This window comes from Macrotis lagotis, chromosome 7 (assembly GCF_037893015.1).
Source record: "Macrotis lagotis isolate mMagLag1 chromosome 7, bilby.v1.9.chrom.fasta, whole genome shotgun sequence".
In the NCBI taxonomy this organism is placed as follows: Eukaryota; Metazoa; Chordata; class Mammalia; order Peramelemorphia; family Peramelidae; genus Macrotis; species Macrotis lagotis.
The window spans coordinates 4,515,437-4,532,388 of record NC_133664.1 but is presented as its reverse complement, the minus strand read 5'-3'; the positions used below and the strand labels follow the sequence as shown (position 1 = coordinate 4,532,388).

The 16,952-nt window shown below is 43.6% G+C and overlaps 1 protein-coding gene across 1 annotated transcript in view; it reads left to right on the top strand.

Annotated features, from left to right (window-relative positions):
• THSD7A (thrombospondin type 1 domain containing 7A) overlaps nt 1-16,952 on the top strand; it is a 323,596-nt gene that overhangs the window by 131,380 nt on the left and 175,264 nt on the right. Inside the window, exon 2 of the mRNA XM_074195394.1 lies at nt 3,755-4,586. Coding sequence (XP_074051495.1) covers nt 3,755-4,586 — 832 coding nt within the window. The remainder of the gene's footprint in view (nt 1-3,754; nt 4,587-16,952) is intronic.

The window sequence follows — 16,952 nt, the reverse complement described above, 5'->3', positions numbered from 1 at the left end:
CAGTTATCAGAATCTGCCCAGATTTCTCATATAAAATAAAGTGGAAATCTGGAATCCTCTCCATTAGAATGAGGTCTAGTCCAAGTGAAACCTGACTTTTATCTTCAGCCTCCCTCTGTGTTATCTATTCTCTCTTGGATGTGGTTTCTGTCATGGAATAAGTGCTCAGTGGTGGTGTACTGCCTGAATGAGTTACTGATCAAATGAGGACAGATTGCCCGGGTCACATTGCTGACCACAAAATAGCTGTCTGGGAAAGATGTTCTCAAATTCAATTACATGTCAGTACAGTCTTAGGTCCACTCCTGCAGTAATTGAGATGAAAGAATCAAAGATTTAGAGCCAAAAGGGATCTTTGAGGCCATCAAGTCCAACCCCCTCACATTACAAGGAAGGAAACTGAAACACAGAATTGAGTTGCCTTCTTAGGACCACCCTGCTAGGTAGTATATGAGGAAGGATTTGAATACAGGTCTTCCCATGGCCAACATATTACCTTTGCACTACACCAAGGGTCAGCTCCATTTCCATACCTACAGAGGCTGGTTTCTTCCCTTGTTTTGATTCCCTTGAATTGAACAGCCAATTCTAAGACCTTGTTAGAGCTGAATGCTTTGATGTCAAAGTTATTCAGATGGGCAATAGCTCATACATATGCGTGTGTCTCTGTGCTGATGCATATGCACATGTGCATTTGTGGGCATGTGTGTGTGCCTGTTTGTGCATGCCACAGAGGGGTCTTATGGGAGTATCTGGGACTCTGTGTATATCTCTTTTCATGATCAATATACAGCTTTGAAACGTTGTGATTTCCCCCTTTTTTAAACTAAACTATTGCCATCTCCTAATGAAAATGTAGTACCATTTCTCCTATGGTGCAACTCTGCCTTTTTATCTGTTGACTCAGACACAACATCAGACACATCATGTAAAAGCATAGCCTGGGTTGTAAAATCAATCAATGCATAGACTGGGTAATGTGCAAGGGTGCTGAATAAATTCAAAGTTCTATGGGAGTGGCCAAGGGTGAACACAGCAGCTGAATGGAAGCGGCTGTTTTTAAGCTTCCTTTGAACCAGAGGCCACTCTAGACATATGAAGGCACCAAGGAAACTGTCTTGACTTTCTTGTCTGTACAGGAATGGTCAAGTGGGCCTGAAGAAAGCCAGGGCCTTTTCAAAGGGTAGACAGATTAGCCAAGAGAAGTGTGTGGGGGAGAAGGGGTAGGGCAGCAGCAGGAATTGGGAAGACACAAGCTCCCACAGAAGGAAGCCCATTTCTTGGAGTGCATTCTGAAGGAAGCTCAGAATTCTGAGGCAGAAGTGAGGAGGGATACCATTCCAGATACCCCAGGCAAAGTCACCAAGGAGATCAAGGGCACACCATGATCAGGGTATGTCTAGCAGTCTAATGAAATCTGAAAAGATAGATAAGGCAAGAAGGAACAGACTAAGAATTGCTTTCAGAGGCCAGCTGGGGTTTGGTGTTTTATCTTCAAGGCAATAGGGAGCTATAGAAGGGTTTTATTTTGGGGGAAGATTGTGACCAAATGACACAGTCAGACCTGTTATCAATGGTGATTTATGTGATTGAATCCATCAATGGGCCAGACTTTACCTCAGGTCCTCTTCAGGGTTCAGGACTAGAATCTTATCTGCAGACTGAAAGAACAACAGGAGGCTCAGTTTAAATTTCAGTTTGGAACAGCAGGCAGCCCCACTGGATCCAATACAAAGATTTTCCCACAGGAGGCTCCTTCTACATTCACTTTACATGGCTGTCCTTGGCATATGGAGACAGAGATTAGAGTCTGGGAGACCCACCTGCTGACAAGTCCTATCAAGTTTTCCTGTCATCAGCTCAACTGTGGAGACCCTGAGCTGAATGTGCCCCAGACTCCATGTTGTGAGTTCTCAAAAAACGATGGATTTTAAAAAATTTATTTGAAGATCTGTATCTTATCTAAGGCCCAGAGGATGTTTGAGAGTAGAGGAAAAGGGCTGCTGCTATGTGAATTCCATTCAGTGTCTAACTAACTAGCCATCAATTCTTCAGCCAGGCAGTTAGTTTCTCTAGGCTTCATCTGGCTTGCCTTAAGAACCCATGCCTACTCATCTTGGGGTGGCATCCAACCCATCTGGGGTCATAGAAATGGAGTTGAACCTGGCAATAGAAGAGACACATATCCTGGATCTCAAGCTGAAAGAGACCTTAGGAGCCATCACATCAGACCCTTTGGTTTGCAGAAGGGGAAGCTGAGTCCAAGATTTCTGCCTTTGACAGATTCTCTCAGTTCCCGATGACAGAGCCATGGCCTCCAGGGCAGGTTGAGGAGCAGGTTGGCAGGCCTCCTTCCGCCAACCTTTGCTGACTGTTAGACCAAGGGTAATCAATTGTTGAATTGTATTTGTCAGCTCCGGCTCTGTGCCACAGACTGGGCCTGGGAACAAGAAAGAGTTCCTTGGAACTTCTCACATTTATGTGTGTCACTCTATGTAATATGTATTCAGTTTAAATGTGAGGCGATTTCATGGTATGAAGGGAAGGAATGCACTTTCAGGTAGAAGGATGAGAAATAGTCTCAGAAAAATGAGGACACACACAGAGCTGAGCTCTGAAGGAAGAGAGAGATGCTGCAAGGTGGAGGTGAGGAGGAAGATGGTGGAGAGCCTGTGCAAAGAAAGGCAGATGGCAAACAGAATCTTGTGTGGGGAAACTGCTGAAAGGGCAATCTGACTGTCTGTGGAGTGTGTGAAAGGGGGAGATAGGTTGAGTCAGGTCCTAAAGAGCTTAAACTGTCCAATAGAGCAATTTGCGTTTGATCTCAGAGGTAATAGGGAGCTATTGTGTTTCCTAAACAGGAATGAGACATTGTCAGGTCACTGAGCCTCAGTCTCCATCTCTGAACAATGGGGCAATGATGAGCCCAGTTCTTAACCTAATGTGAGGACCACATGATGGGAGATATGAAGACCATTTTGTGAAATATCCTTCACAGACCACCTCCAGACCTCAATGTGACCTCTTCTGGTAGCATGTTGTTAGCTACTCAGTGATTCACCATCACGTTGAAGTGAAAACTTCCATCCATCCTTGAGTTAAATGTTCCCTTTTCCTGCATCCCAGCACTTCATTAGTGGCCGTTCCACAGAGAGGCTTTGGGGAGGCTTGTTAGATAATTTTGTAAGCAGAATGTGCAGAATTATATGTGCTATTATCAAGCCCTGGTTAATGCTGGGTAAACACTTTAATTTTTGGCAGCAGCCACAGGACATGACTATTCTTCCCCAAAGTCTTAATTGCATAAAAATAAATGAATAAATAAAAGTAATATGCTCAAAGAAATTAACTGCCCAGAAGAGGAACATGCCTGAAGGAGCCGAGGGGCTCACCAGGGGCCATTAGCTCTGCATTGCCTGAAATGGACTTGGTGGGTGGAAGCCAGAAGTGATAGATTTGCAATGTGACTAATCTCTAATGCCTTTTATGAGCAAAGATCTGGTAATTACCTAACATAAAAATACGAGAATAAAGGCAAATGCATTTATAATCACAAAAGGACAAGAGAAAATGGAGCCTCTTCATTGCCCAGGCCATCTCCAATGTTCTAATCCATGCATAATAGATGGCCATCCAGACAGGCTCATCCCAGGGTAGCCCATTCAGGGCAGACTTGCTCTCTGGCCACTTGGCAAGAACTCTCTTTCCTTGGTCAGGGCCCAGACTTTCTTCTAACGTCTGTCCTGTTTTCCAGGTCCCTGGGGTCGCTGCATGGGAGACGAATGTGGTCCAGGCGGTATTCAGACCAGGGCAGTCTGGTGTGCTCACGCTGAAGGTTGGACAACGCTGCACACCAACTGCAAGCAGACGGAGAAGCCAGATACTCAGCAGGGCTGTTTCAAAGTCTGTGATTGGCACAAAGAGCTGTATGACTGGCACCTGGGAAGCTGGAACCAATGTCAACCCGTCATGTCCAAGAGTCTGGTGAAGCCAGCAGAGTGCACCAAGGGGGAGGAAGGCATCCAGACCAGAGAGGTTGCCTGTGTCCAGAAGGCTAACAGTCTCAGTGCTGATGACAGCATCTGTGAATACTTTGAGCCCAAGCCCCTCTTGGAACAAGCCTGCCTCATCCCCTGCCCACAGGACTGTATTGTGTCAGACTTCTCCCCTTGGTCCGAGTGCTCCAAGACATGTGGCAGTGGGCTGCAGCATCGGACACGAAATGTGGTAGCCCCACCACAGTACGGTGGCTCCGCCTGTCCCAACCTGACGGAGTTTCAGATCTGCCAGTCCAGTCCATGCGAGGCAGAGGAGAGCCTCTACAGTCTAAATGTGGGGCCCTGGAGCACCTGCTCAATGCCTCACATGAGGCAGATAAGGCAGGCAAGAAAGCGAGGGAAGAACAAAGAACGAGAGAAGGACAGAGAGAAAGGAGTAAAAGATCCCGAGGCCCGGGAACTCATCAAGAAAAAGAGGAACCGAAACAGACAGAACAGACAGGAGAACAAACACTGGGACATCCAAATTGGCTATCAGACTCGGGATGTCGTGTGCACGCACAAAAACACCACAATTTCTACCTTCAGGTAATGTCTTTGTTAGTCTACCCATTGTATGAGCCTGAAACACTGGCCAGTCTGGGATCAGGTCTGAACCACAGAGGGATGGGAAAAGGCTTTATGAGAAAGACTTTTTTGTGACCATGTCAAAAGCATTTACTGAAAGATCCAGTGGCCAGGTGGAAATCAACAGTCCTAAGGTGGATCCAGAGCCTCCACATCATTCAGCAGGGTTAGATTTCAACAGTGTGGGCACCACAATATCAATTGTGTGGGATAACTAACTGGCCACTGACCCAGGCCTCCTCCCCTTTGTTTTCTATCTCTCTTGTCATCCTATTAGAACATCAGCCAATCAAGTCCCTGATCCCCAGAGTTGTGGATCAGTTTTTTATGACCCCAGCCTAAGTCTAGTACTTCTTTGACTTTTTTCATACTAAGTCCATGTCCAACACAGAATTCTGAAATCAATAAGGAAAATTTGGGTTTTTTTCCTCTTTATTCTGGAGAGAAAGGAGGAGACATCAATAACCAAGTTCTGCTATGACCAAAGTCACAGAATTTGAGTTTCATTTATGGAGGAGAAGTGATGTGTGTCATACCATCCATCATATCAAGCAGGAGTTGGCCTGATGTAGGTGCCAATAAACTGTCCCCATTTGAGGTATTTCTCCCAAGATGGCCTTCTGCAGAACCAATTCAGGGAGGAAACAGGGCCTAGAACAAGTAACCTTATATCTAGGACAGGAAGAAGTAAAGGATGGAAAAGGGAGGAATTGGGGATTGTCAGTTCCTGAGAAGTAATAATTTGGGTAAAAACAAGTCAAATTCAAGGTTATGCTCATGTAAAAAAATAATCAGTGTGCTGAGTGACAAACCTTGGGCTCTGTTCCACACAGCTTACTGTCTGAACCACAATAATGACAGTGAGCTCACCATAGTGAGCAGACCCTTATCATCAAATGATGAAGGGTTAAATCTGGGTCTTTTTTTAAAATTTATTTAAGGCAGTGGGGTTAAGTGGCTTGCCCAAGGTCACACAGCTAGGCAATTATTAAGTATCTAAGGTCGGATTTGAACTCAAGTTCTCCTGACTCCAAGGCTGGTGCTCTATCCACTGCGCCACCTAGCTGCCCTGAGTCTGGGTCTTTTTAAGAAACATGCTGGGGCAGCTAGGTGGCGCAGTGGATAAAGCACCGGCCCTGGAGTCAGGAGTACCTGGGTTCAAATCTGGTCTCAGACACTTAATAATTACCTATCTGTGTGGCCTTGGGCAAGCCACTTAACCCCATTGCCTTGAAAAAAAAAACTAAAAAAAAAAGAAACATGCTGGAAAAATGCAAAGAGTAGGAAATTTGGCAAAAGAATTAGAATTCAAATCCTAGTTCTGGTACTTATTACCTTGGTGCCCTTGCACAACTCACACAATATTAGCTGGCATTTAGATAGTGTTTTATTGTTTATTCATATCCAACTCTTTGTGACCCCTTTTGGAGTTTTCTTGGCAAAGAAACTGGAGTGGTTTGCCATTCCCCAGCTCATGTGACAGATGAGGAAACTGAGGCAGTTAAGTGATTTGCCCAGGGTCTTCAGTGTCTGACATCTCCCAGGTCAATGCACTCTCCACAGTATCACCTAGCTGCTTCTCACAGAACTTCTTTCTATGCTCCACTTTCCTCCTATGTAAAGGGAAATGTCTGCACTAGAAGACCAATAAGGATGTTTCTCTATGATGTTATAAACATGACTGCTTTTTAGATTCAGCTCTACTCATCCTCAGTCTCTCCTTCCCGCTCTGAGGTGCCATGTTTATGGCTTGGGCCCCCTTCAGAGGAGGGAAGTGTTCTGGGGAGTAGCTAGAATCCCTTTAATATTAGAACTTAAGATAAAAGCTTGTGGAGTTGACGTCCCAAGGCCCACAAGTGAGCTGTAGAAGGGGCTCGTGCTTTCCAAATTACCCTATAAACTGAGTTTTCTCTAAACTCAAGTCTAGGAACATATCAACAGAGAGATTTCTTGCTTATTTTAATTGAACCAACTAAGTACCTCCAAAGGAAGAAAGGGGAGCTACAGAGATGAATGCTAACTCTTTCCAGCCTAGCTGCTGCCCACCTTTCCAGACTTCCTTTCATATATTCCACATCTGTCCACAACACTCCATTGCCTCTCACCTGCATGACATTGCTATGGAGTGGTCTGCTATGACTGGGAAGCCTCTCTTTGAACACTCTGTGAGAGAGTTTAATACAGGCTTCCAGGTTTGTCTAAAGCCATTGTTTTCAGATATTCCTTTTTAGCACGTGCTCAACCAGAATAGCACAAAAATAACTTGTCTTAATCAGGGGATAGAATCCCTTAAGAAAGTGCTGATAGCCCCCCAAAAAACAAGATTTGAATAGAGTGGGAAATTCCCAAACATGGGAATGTCCATTGTCTAGACAGCAATGAGGAAGGGGAAGAAAAGAGGAAAGGTTATGACTGCCCCACACCTCCCAGTGTAGCAACAAGACCATTAAGATGTGGAAAAAGCTCTGAGCACACCAATCACTCTTTACTTAAGTTGATGAGCTGCTCATGATTGTGTCCACTGAGTATGTGAGGGGTGGCATGTGATAACAGCCCCATTACTTGCCATCAATGCCTCACAGATGTTTCTCTATCCTTCCATCTTCTACTTGGGGGAACAAACAAAAATCCCTGACTTCCTTGTACTCTCAGCATGAGATTGCTATCACTAATGACCAACTGATGCCTCTATCCATCAAGGAAATTCACCTCCCATCAGCCCCTTTTCCAGTGGGGGCTACATTTGAAATGTAATCTTTCCTACTAAAATGATATTTTTCCTTTAAAGTACAGGATAAGGATTACCTCCTATGGGAAGCCTTCTTTGAACTCTCTAGTTGGAACTGATTTCTAGCCTTTAAAAAAAAATCTCATGTTTACTTCTCAAATCTATTTAGATGATAGGAAGTAGGGTATAATGGCTAGAGAGCCAGCCTCAGAATTCATAACTTAGAAACAGAAAGACCTGAGTTCACATACTGCATTAGATAGTTAATGGCCTGATCCTTCACTATCTCTATGACCCTGGACAAGTCACCTAACTTAGTGCTCTAAAAAACACTGAGATTATATAAATTGTAATTTTTTTGCAAAGAAATGGGGTTAAGTGGCTTGCCCAAGGCCACACAGCTAGATAATTAAGTGTCTGAGGCCGCATTTGAACTCAGGTCCTCCTGAGTCCAGGGCCAGTGCTCTATCCACTGCACCACCTAGCTGTCCCGAGATTATATAAATTACAAAGGAGAGATTGACCTGTCAGACAAGTGACATCAGAGGGTACCTACTTGTCCCAGTCAGTATTCAAGCTGCACCCCTCAGTGGGATACAGGTTCAATGGGAATGGTAAGAGAGGCAAAGACTCAGTTATCTTTTTGTATTTTTATCTGTAGTAGTTAACATGGCTCCTGGCACATGAGAAGTGGGAGTAGTGCTGTATAAATGGTTGGTGAATTTAGAGGGAGACTTCTTTAGTATAGGTCACCAGATTCAGACACGCGAGGTGAATCAGAAGAGGTTTTTTGAGTCTTCTTTACGTATAGAGTAAGTCCACCATTTATAGCTCTTCCCTCTCAGTTGGTGAGGAAGCAATACTCCTTGTCATATCCTCCATCTTGTTCATTAACTTTGTGACTCTGGGCAAATCACTTAACCTCACTGTGCTTCAGTTTGTTGTCTGCAAAATGAGGAATCTGAACTCATTGGCCTTTAAGGCCCCTTCCAGCTATAAAAACTCTTTAAGTGATTACTTCCAGCTTCCTCTGCAGTCTGTCCATCAATCCTTCCTTCTCTTTTTGATTTTTTTAAAAGATTTTTGCAAGGCAAATGAGGTTAAGTGGCTTGCCCAAGGCCACACAGCTAGGTCATTATTAAGTGTCTGAGATTCAGATTCGAACTCAGGCCCTCCTGACTCCAGGGCCAGTGCTCTATAACTGTGCCACCTAGCCACCCCTCTCTTTTACGTTTGGTCCTTCCTCTTTTCTAGTTCTTTTTCAGCTGCCAAGAAAAAGGCTCATCACCACCCAATGCTCAAAAAAACCCAAAACTTCCTTGAGCCTATCTTCCACTATATCTCCTTCCTTTATCTGCCCGTCTCTTTAGAAAGATGGATTTTTACTGGCTAATCCACGAACTCTTCCTAGGCTTATTCTCAAGTCTCTGAGCCCTCCACTCCATGGAAATCTCTTGCTCGGAAGTCAACAAGGCCCTTTAAATACCAAATTGCTTCATTGTCTTTTCCCAGTCCCCTCCCTTAATTCTTTGCAGTATTTCATGTCAACCACACAGTATTTTCTCACCCCATTTCTTCTACTTCCATGATTATTCCTTCTTTGTCCTCTTCACTGGAAGATGACAATCTGCCCACTTGCTAAAAGATAGCATCCTGAAGGGTCTACTCTTGGGGTTCTTCACTTTGTCTTCTGCATCTTCTTGGTTGATCAAATCATCTGTTTCCATGTTTCCAATGACAAGTTCTAGGCAATGCAAATCTGATCTTTTTACAGAGAACCTTACACAACTCCAGTCCTCTGCTGCAGATGTCGGTTGGACACCTTTGTCTGGACACCTGTCTCAAGAACATATGAGGGGCAGCTACATGGTGCAGTGGATAGAGCATTGACCCCGAAGTCAGGAGAACATGGGTTCAAATCCACCTGATACTAGTTGTGTGTCTTTGTCACTTATCCCCATTGCCACACAAAAACACACAAACAAAAAAGGATAACATATAAGTTAGTCTGGTAGTATAATGAATAGAGTGCTTGCTGGCCTTAGAACTAGGAAGAGCTGTGTGTGTCCTTAGAATTAGGAAGAGCTGAGTCCAAATACTGCCTAAAATAGTAACTAGCTGTGCAAACTGGAGCGAGTCATTCATTCTCTGACTTCCATTTCCTCTTTGGTTACCCATAGGGAAGTGGGATGTAATGGCCTCTAATGCCCCTTCCCACTCTAAGTCATCCTCTATCTCCCACCTCTCACCCCAAATGCCTTAGTTCAGTATATGGCATCCCCATCTTCACCTACACAGAGGTGGGGAACCTCAGTGTCCCTGAAGATCCTCCCCTCTCCCTCGGCCTTTACTTGCAATCAGCTTTGAAGTCTTATTGCTTCTGTCTTCACAACAAGCTTCCATGCCATCTTCGTGCTCTTCTCAGAGTCCTTCTGTGCCTCTCCTTTGATGCCCCCTCCTTCAAGAAGCCTCCCCAGATAGCCTCTGCTGAAAGTGTTCTCTCTTTCCTCAAATGTTCTGGGGGACTTGGTCGACATCTCTTTGCCTTCACTGCTTGGCTGGGCCCAACTTGTAACCCTTGAGCACAGGGGAGCGGGGTTTCAAAGGGGGGTCGGGATCATGAGGTTTTCAATCTTTGTATCTCTGGCCCTCAGCACAGGGCCCAGCACATGGGACTCACTAAAAAGATGCCTTTTCTCCTGGTCATCTCTTGTCCAATAATCTCCATCACACTGTGGCTCTGTTCTAGAGAATGATTCTAAAGGCATTTACAATGCGAGATTTTTTTCTTTGTGGTTTTCTTCCTTTTTATCATCATCATTCCTTTCTCCTTTATTTTCTCTCTTTCCTTACCTCCTCTCCCGCTCTTCTTTCTTATTTTTTCACTTTATTTCCTCCTTTTCTTGTTCTTTCTCTTTTCTTCCTCCTCCCCTTTCCCCCTCCTTTTCTTTCCTTCATTTCCTTCTCCATTTCTCTTTTTCTTCCCTTCCCCTGCCCCTCTCTCCCTCCTTCCTTCCTTTTTTCTTTCCTTCATTTCTTTCCTTCCTTCCTTCCTTTTTCTGCCATCCTTATTTTTTCTTTTTACTTCTTACTCTTTAAAGATTTAACACCTGCTGCCTGAACCAGTATGCTCTGTTCCTTCCCAACTCCCACATGGCATCATTTCTCCTCTCTGCCTGACCTCTCTCATCACTGGTTGCTCCATTTTTTGCTGCCCTCATCCTGATTCCTGCAGAGTTGAGAGTATGTCTCGGGTGTCTTCATAGGAAGTCTGTCTCTTCTTTCTTTGGCTCCTCCCTAACTGCCCTTGTTCTCAAGACAAGCTCACAGGACTCCCTTCCCCACTAGATATTACAGGTGAGTGCTCATTCTGCCAGTCCTTGCTTCTGTCAGTAGTGTTTGCCACCCCGCTGCTGCTGCCTGTACGTGAATACCCTGCAGCCTTCAGCCTTGGCTTGGCCCATTTCTTATAACTTTTACTGTTCAATTAAAATGTGTAATTAGAAGAGTTTAGTTGGCCTAAGTTAACTCATGTGTTAAATATCCCACAGATCATTTGGCACAGACGCCTACCACGAGGAGCTGCAATCCTGTTGTGACAGGAGTCTTGTTCTTCATCCTTTGCTACATCCACTCAAACACATGCACATCTAGGCACACAGGCATGTTCCTGAGAAGGCTTTTATCTATCTAATAGTACATTTCCAAAAGTGAATCTTTTCTTGTTCTTGGATGAAAAATAAGCCCCTTGGGGATTTTAAAAGCACAAAGGTAGAGTGGCCAATTTTAATGCATTAAAATAGTCATTATGCCTATTATGTTTTTACACATGATGTATTGAATGTCTCCTTCAGGAAATCAAAGGGGTGAAGGCAGATGAAGGCAGAAGATGGAGAGCAGGCTGCAATGTGGGGGTCTCTCTCAATCAATGATACCTTACTTACATTGCTTCTTACTCCAATGAAACAAAGTGTAAAAGAGAGAAGGAAGGAAGGGAGGAAGGGAGGGAGGGAGGGAGGGAGGAAGGAAGGAAGGAAGGAAGGAAGGAAGGAAGGAAGGAAGGAAGGAAGGAAGGAAGGAAGGAAGGAAGGAAGGAAGGAGGGAGGGAGGAAAGGGAGAGAGAGAGGAAGGGAGGGGGAGGGAGGGAGGAAGATTTATTAAGAATTGAACATGTAACAGTCACTGTACTAAGTGATAGAGTTGGAAAGGGAAAGAAACAACCAAATGCAGGCATTTAGGAGAAAGGGCACAGCCTAGATCAAGGGACCAGGCTTTGACTTTCCAAATCTACTACCTTCCACCATGCTGCAACATTGCCTTGTCTTTAGCAGTCAGTTCAGATCCCCATTCCACAGTGAATCTGCCAAGAACTTTCTTCCCCATAGCCTAGTGGGGTAGATCATGCAAGCCATGCTCATAGGAGAGGAAACAGATGCTCAGAGACATTCAGTAGTAACTTTGCCTTTGGTTAAGTAATTAAATATCCAGGGCAGGATTCCAGTCCACTTTTCCCAACTCCGTGTCCATCCGTCTCGATTCATTTTCTACATTGGAATATAAAAGATTATTTTAATCAAAATTAAATTTTCCACCAAGATGATTTTATTTCAGCCTAACTAATCTTCAAGTATATGTAAATGAAGCCCCAGATAATATACTAAACCCTGAGTAAAATCAAAATTAAAGTGAAAGAGACATTTAGAGAGTTTAGTTTCACTCTTTCTAATAAGAACGGATACTCAGAATGAGGAAAACTATGCAAAGGATAAAAAGGATGGCCAAAAAGATCTAACTACATCTTGGCTTCATGAAGAGGGTACAGAGGATCCAAGACTTGGGTGGTCACCACCCCCAAACTCTCCACCCAGGTCAGATCCATGTAGAATACTATTTTTGATTCTGGAGGAAAGTTTTTTTTTTTAATTGATATTTTATTCTTCCAAATACATGTTATGAAGGTTTATCAACATTTTTCCATATACAAATGTATATTTTTGTTATAAAATTTCCTTCTGCCCTCCCTTCCCAAATCCCTTCACGCAGTCAAGTTAATATTGTATGTATACATTTGTGTTAACCATGTTTGCAGATTAGTTATTTTTGGTATGAGGAATTAGGATTAAGGGAAAGAAATACATGAGATATATATATATATTTTTAAAGTGAATGTAGGGGTAGCCAGGTGGCACAGTGGATAGAGCACTGGCCGTGGAGTCAGGAGGATGTGAGATCACTTAAATAATTACTTAGCTGTGTGACCTTGGGCAAGTCACTTAGCCCCACTGCCTTAAATAATTTTTTTTAAAAAGCGAATGTAGTGTTCAACAGATTCTCAAGGATTTTGTTGTTGTTGTCGTTATTTTGTTTTGTTTTCTTCCTCTGGATGGGGATCCTGTGGTCTATAGCTGATCTAGCGTTGTCCCAGCTCTCCGGACTGCCGAGAGAAGCTGCTTCCATCACAGTTGCTCATCTCACAGTGCTGGCGCTAATGTGTACGCGGTTCTCTTGGTTCTGCTCCCTTCGCTCAGCATCAGATCCTGCATCTCATTCCATGCTTCTCTGGAGTTCAACCGTTTATGGTTCCTTATAGACCTATAATATCCCACAGTATTCATGTGCCATAACGTATTTAGCCATCCCCAGTGGATGCCCCCCCTCAATTTCTAGGTCTTTACCCCTACAAAAAGAGCTGCTCTGAACATTTTGGAATATGATGAGTTTGCCCATATTTTATGATTTCTTCTGGATATAAGCCTAGAATTGGAATTGCTGGAGGAAAGATTTTTAAAAAGATATTAATAAGCTAGAAACCATTCAGAGGAAGGTAACCAAAATAAAGGAGAGCCTCAAGCTCCTTCCTAATGAGGCCTGGAACCCAGAGCTGAGAATGTTTAGTAAAACAGAACAAAAGCCAGGGCAGATATACTGACTGACTTTGAATATAAGAAGAACTGTAATGTCAAGAAAGGTTATGATTTGCCTTACCTGGCCTCAGAAACTAGTGCTAGAAGCAATGAAGGGAATTGAAAGGAGACTTTTACAGAAGGACAGTCTCCCTACCAATTAGAAGTGTCGCAAAGTAGGGCCTGCTGACTTGGGATGAGGTTAATAATTTCTCTAGAAGTTTTCCATTAGAGCCTAGAGGACTGCTTGTTACCCAGAAAGTTGTGGAAAACACACTTATTCTTGACTGGGCTGGAGTAGATGCCCACTGAACCCCATCTCAGTGGTTCTTTGATACTGATTTATCATCCTCACTGATTTATTCTCAAAGCCATGCTTTCTATGAATGAATGAATGTTTTCTCAGCAGCCCCCAGCTCAATATGCAACAGCATTAGCTAAAAATATGTGCAATGATGATATTCCCACAAAGTGTCTCCTCACATGCTCATGCCATGGAAAGAATGCAAAAGAAGCTCACTAGGAAACATCTTGGTACAGGAAGCCCCTCCACTTGTCCAGGTCCTGCTTGCTGGATTTCAAAGACAATTCTTTGTAACTGAACAACATGTGAACCAAGCAGAGGAGGATGTGAACACCGTGGCAATCGCAGTGTCCTCAGAGGCAACAAGGAATATTTCCAATGTAAGGTTTAGCAAAGAAAATGGGACTGAGCAGTTCCCATGGAAAACTGCCATAGACTCAGTCATGTAGCAGGTGAGGAGGACCACATACATGAAAGATGCAGGGTAGAAATGGCAAACCATTTAGATATTTCAGGATTTTAGACTCTGCTGTACTTTCTATTTAGTTTTATTATTATTACTATTTATTATTATTACTACTACTTCTTCTTCTTCTTCTTCTTCTTATTCTTATTCTTATTGTTATAGCATTGAGGGGGCAGCTAGGTGGTGCAGTGGATAGAACACCAGCCCCTGGAGTCAGGAGGACCTGAGTCCAAATCTGGCCTTAGACGTTTAATCATTACCGAGTTGTATGACCTTGAGCAAGTCACTTAACCCCATTACTTTGAAACAAAAACAAAAACAAAATAAGCATCGAAATCAAATGTTTTCTACATTCCTTCAACTCCCCATTTCTACCATCTCTCTCTCTCTCTCTCTCTCTCTCTCTCTCTCTCTCTCTCTCTCTCTCTCTCTCTCTCTCTCCCTCCCTCCCTCCCTCCCTCCCTCTCTCTCTTTCTTTCTCTTTCTGCAAATGCACTGCTTCACTGCTTCTGGTGTCAGAGCACTCAAATCTTGCTTCATATATTTATTAGCTCTGTGACTCTGGGCAAGTTATTCAGCCCCTCTCTCAGTTTTCTCAACTGCAAAATGGGGTGAATAATAGAATCTACCTCCTGGGATTGATGTGAGGATGCTAGCTAACACATAGTAGGCCCTTAATAAAGACGACATCCCTTCTTCTCTCCCACCTCCTCTCTTTACCTCTGCAGATGGAAACCATAGTTCTGGACCAGCACTATAAAGCAGGCATAGAGTGATGTCTTCTAAATTGTTGCTTTGCTAGTAGTGTTGGCCATTGTCCTCCATGTCCTGCCATATTTTATAGATCCTGGTGTGTCATATAGCCTATCCATGTTTTGCCCATGAAGAGAGTAAACTGGACCCTGACTCTGGTGGACAACCAGGAAGTGTCCCAAGTAGGTACAGTCTCAAAATCTCAGGGAGGTCACAAGAGGTGAATCCTTTGACCAGTCCCTTCCACGACACATCCCAAGTACAGTAGAAATATGGGAATGAGAGATCCGTACTGGGCCTAGCTCAATAGTATAGTCTTACAGTGCATAGAATAAAATTCAGTTTAAAACACTGCATTAGGACATTTTTCATCTGTGTATATTTTCCATTGTTTTCCAGTTCTTTCATATTTTTACTTTTCATTTTCCCGCATTCTCTCTTTCTACTTTTTTCCACATCTTTAAACATAAATATACACACATACATATATTCACAATGAACACACATGCCACACTTCTGTGCATACACATAATACAATCACGGGCACACATGTACCACACATGCATACATGCAACACAGATACACATACACTCACACATGTAGTCACCCACATAGCACAGGCATACATATATCACATACATACATACACACACACACGCATGTTCCTCATCTCTGCCTCAGACCCTTGCCCCCTAGATGAGCTGAGGCAGCCCAGGATCCCAGTGCCAGTGATCCTTTCCTTCTCTAAAGGGGCTTTCCTCCTCATCCTCTCCCCTTACCTCTTTTCTTTTTTTCCTAGTTCTCTTGGTGGGATCATGGGATCATTGTTTAAGAGCTGGAAAGGACCTTGGAGTTCACCTAGCACACACATAGCACACAGAGAGAAATTATTAAATGTTTGTGAACTGACCAAAAAACTTCATTTCCCTTGAGGAATCTGAGGTTGAGCAAGGCACAATGATTGAGTCAAAGTCATACAGGTGAAAGAAGACTAACGGGATTCAAAACTAAGTCTTCTGACTAACCACAGAACTCTCTCTACTGAACCTCTCTTCTGTTCAGGTTCTTTCAACTGACTCTCCCATAGGAAGGGATCCCCTGAACATCTCCCTCTACTTAGGAAATTGTGACAAAATATCCTAACCTGCACACGATGGCAAGTTTGTATGACACATCTTAGAAGTGAGTAGAGCACTGGCCCTGAAGTCAGGAAGACTTTGGACAAGTCACTTGATCCTGATTGTCTCATATCCAGGGCCATCTCTAGTCAATCTGATTCCTGTCTGGTCACTGAACCCAGGTGACTGCAGTTGAGAAAGTGAGGGTGGTGACTAGCACAGAATCCCTGTCAGACCCAATTCACATAGTGGTCTTCTTCAAAATAACTGAAGGACAATCATCGGTACTTTGTAACTATAGGTAAGAGAGACTCCTCCTATAGATGGGCTCTGAGATGAGTTTCCAAGGAACACTGGTGGTGGGGCTGAGAAAGGACATTCTAGGAATAAGGGACCCTCACTGAAGAGGGACAACCTTTGAAAAGACACAGAGTTGGGAAATGGTAGGTTGTGTGTGAGCAATAGCAACAAGGCTGATGTTGCTGAATGGTAGACTATGTGGAGGGAAGTAAAATGTCAGAAACCTAGAAATGTTGGAAGACACAAGACTGTGAAGAGATTTTTTTATTTTGTAAGGAAATAGGGTTGTGACTAGCCCCCATAGTTAAGTAGATATTAAGTGTCTAAGGGTAGATTTGAGCTCAGGTCCTCCCTGACTCAGGGCCAGTACACTATCCACTATGCCACCTAGCTGCTCCTGTGGAAAGATTTAAAAGCCAAGTCAAGAAATCTATATTTCAACATGAAGGTCACTTCAAATAGAGATCCTATGGACTTTATTGAATGGAGTGGGATAAGGAGGGAAGAGAAGGAACATGGTTAGACCCAGGCTTGAGAGATACCACTTTGGCAGCTGAGTGAAGGACGGTCTAGAGCCTGGAGAGTCTTGAGTCAGGTTGGTGATCACAATAATTTAGGTGTAAAGGGATGAAGGTCTTTGCCATGGTAGGGTCTGGGTCAGTGAGAGAAGAGAAGAGAATGTCTCTTATAGATGGTGGAATAATAGAAATGGTAAGACTTGAAAACAGACTGGATGTAGAGTGGAGTTGAAGGTG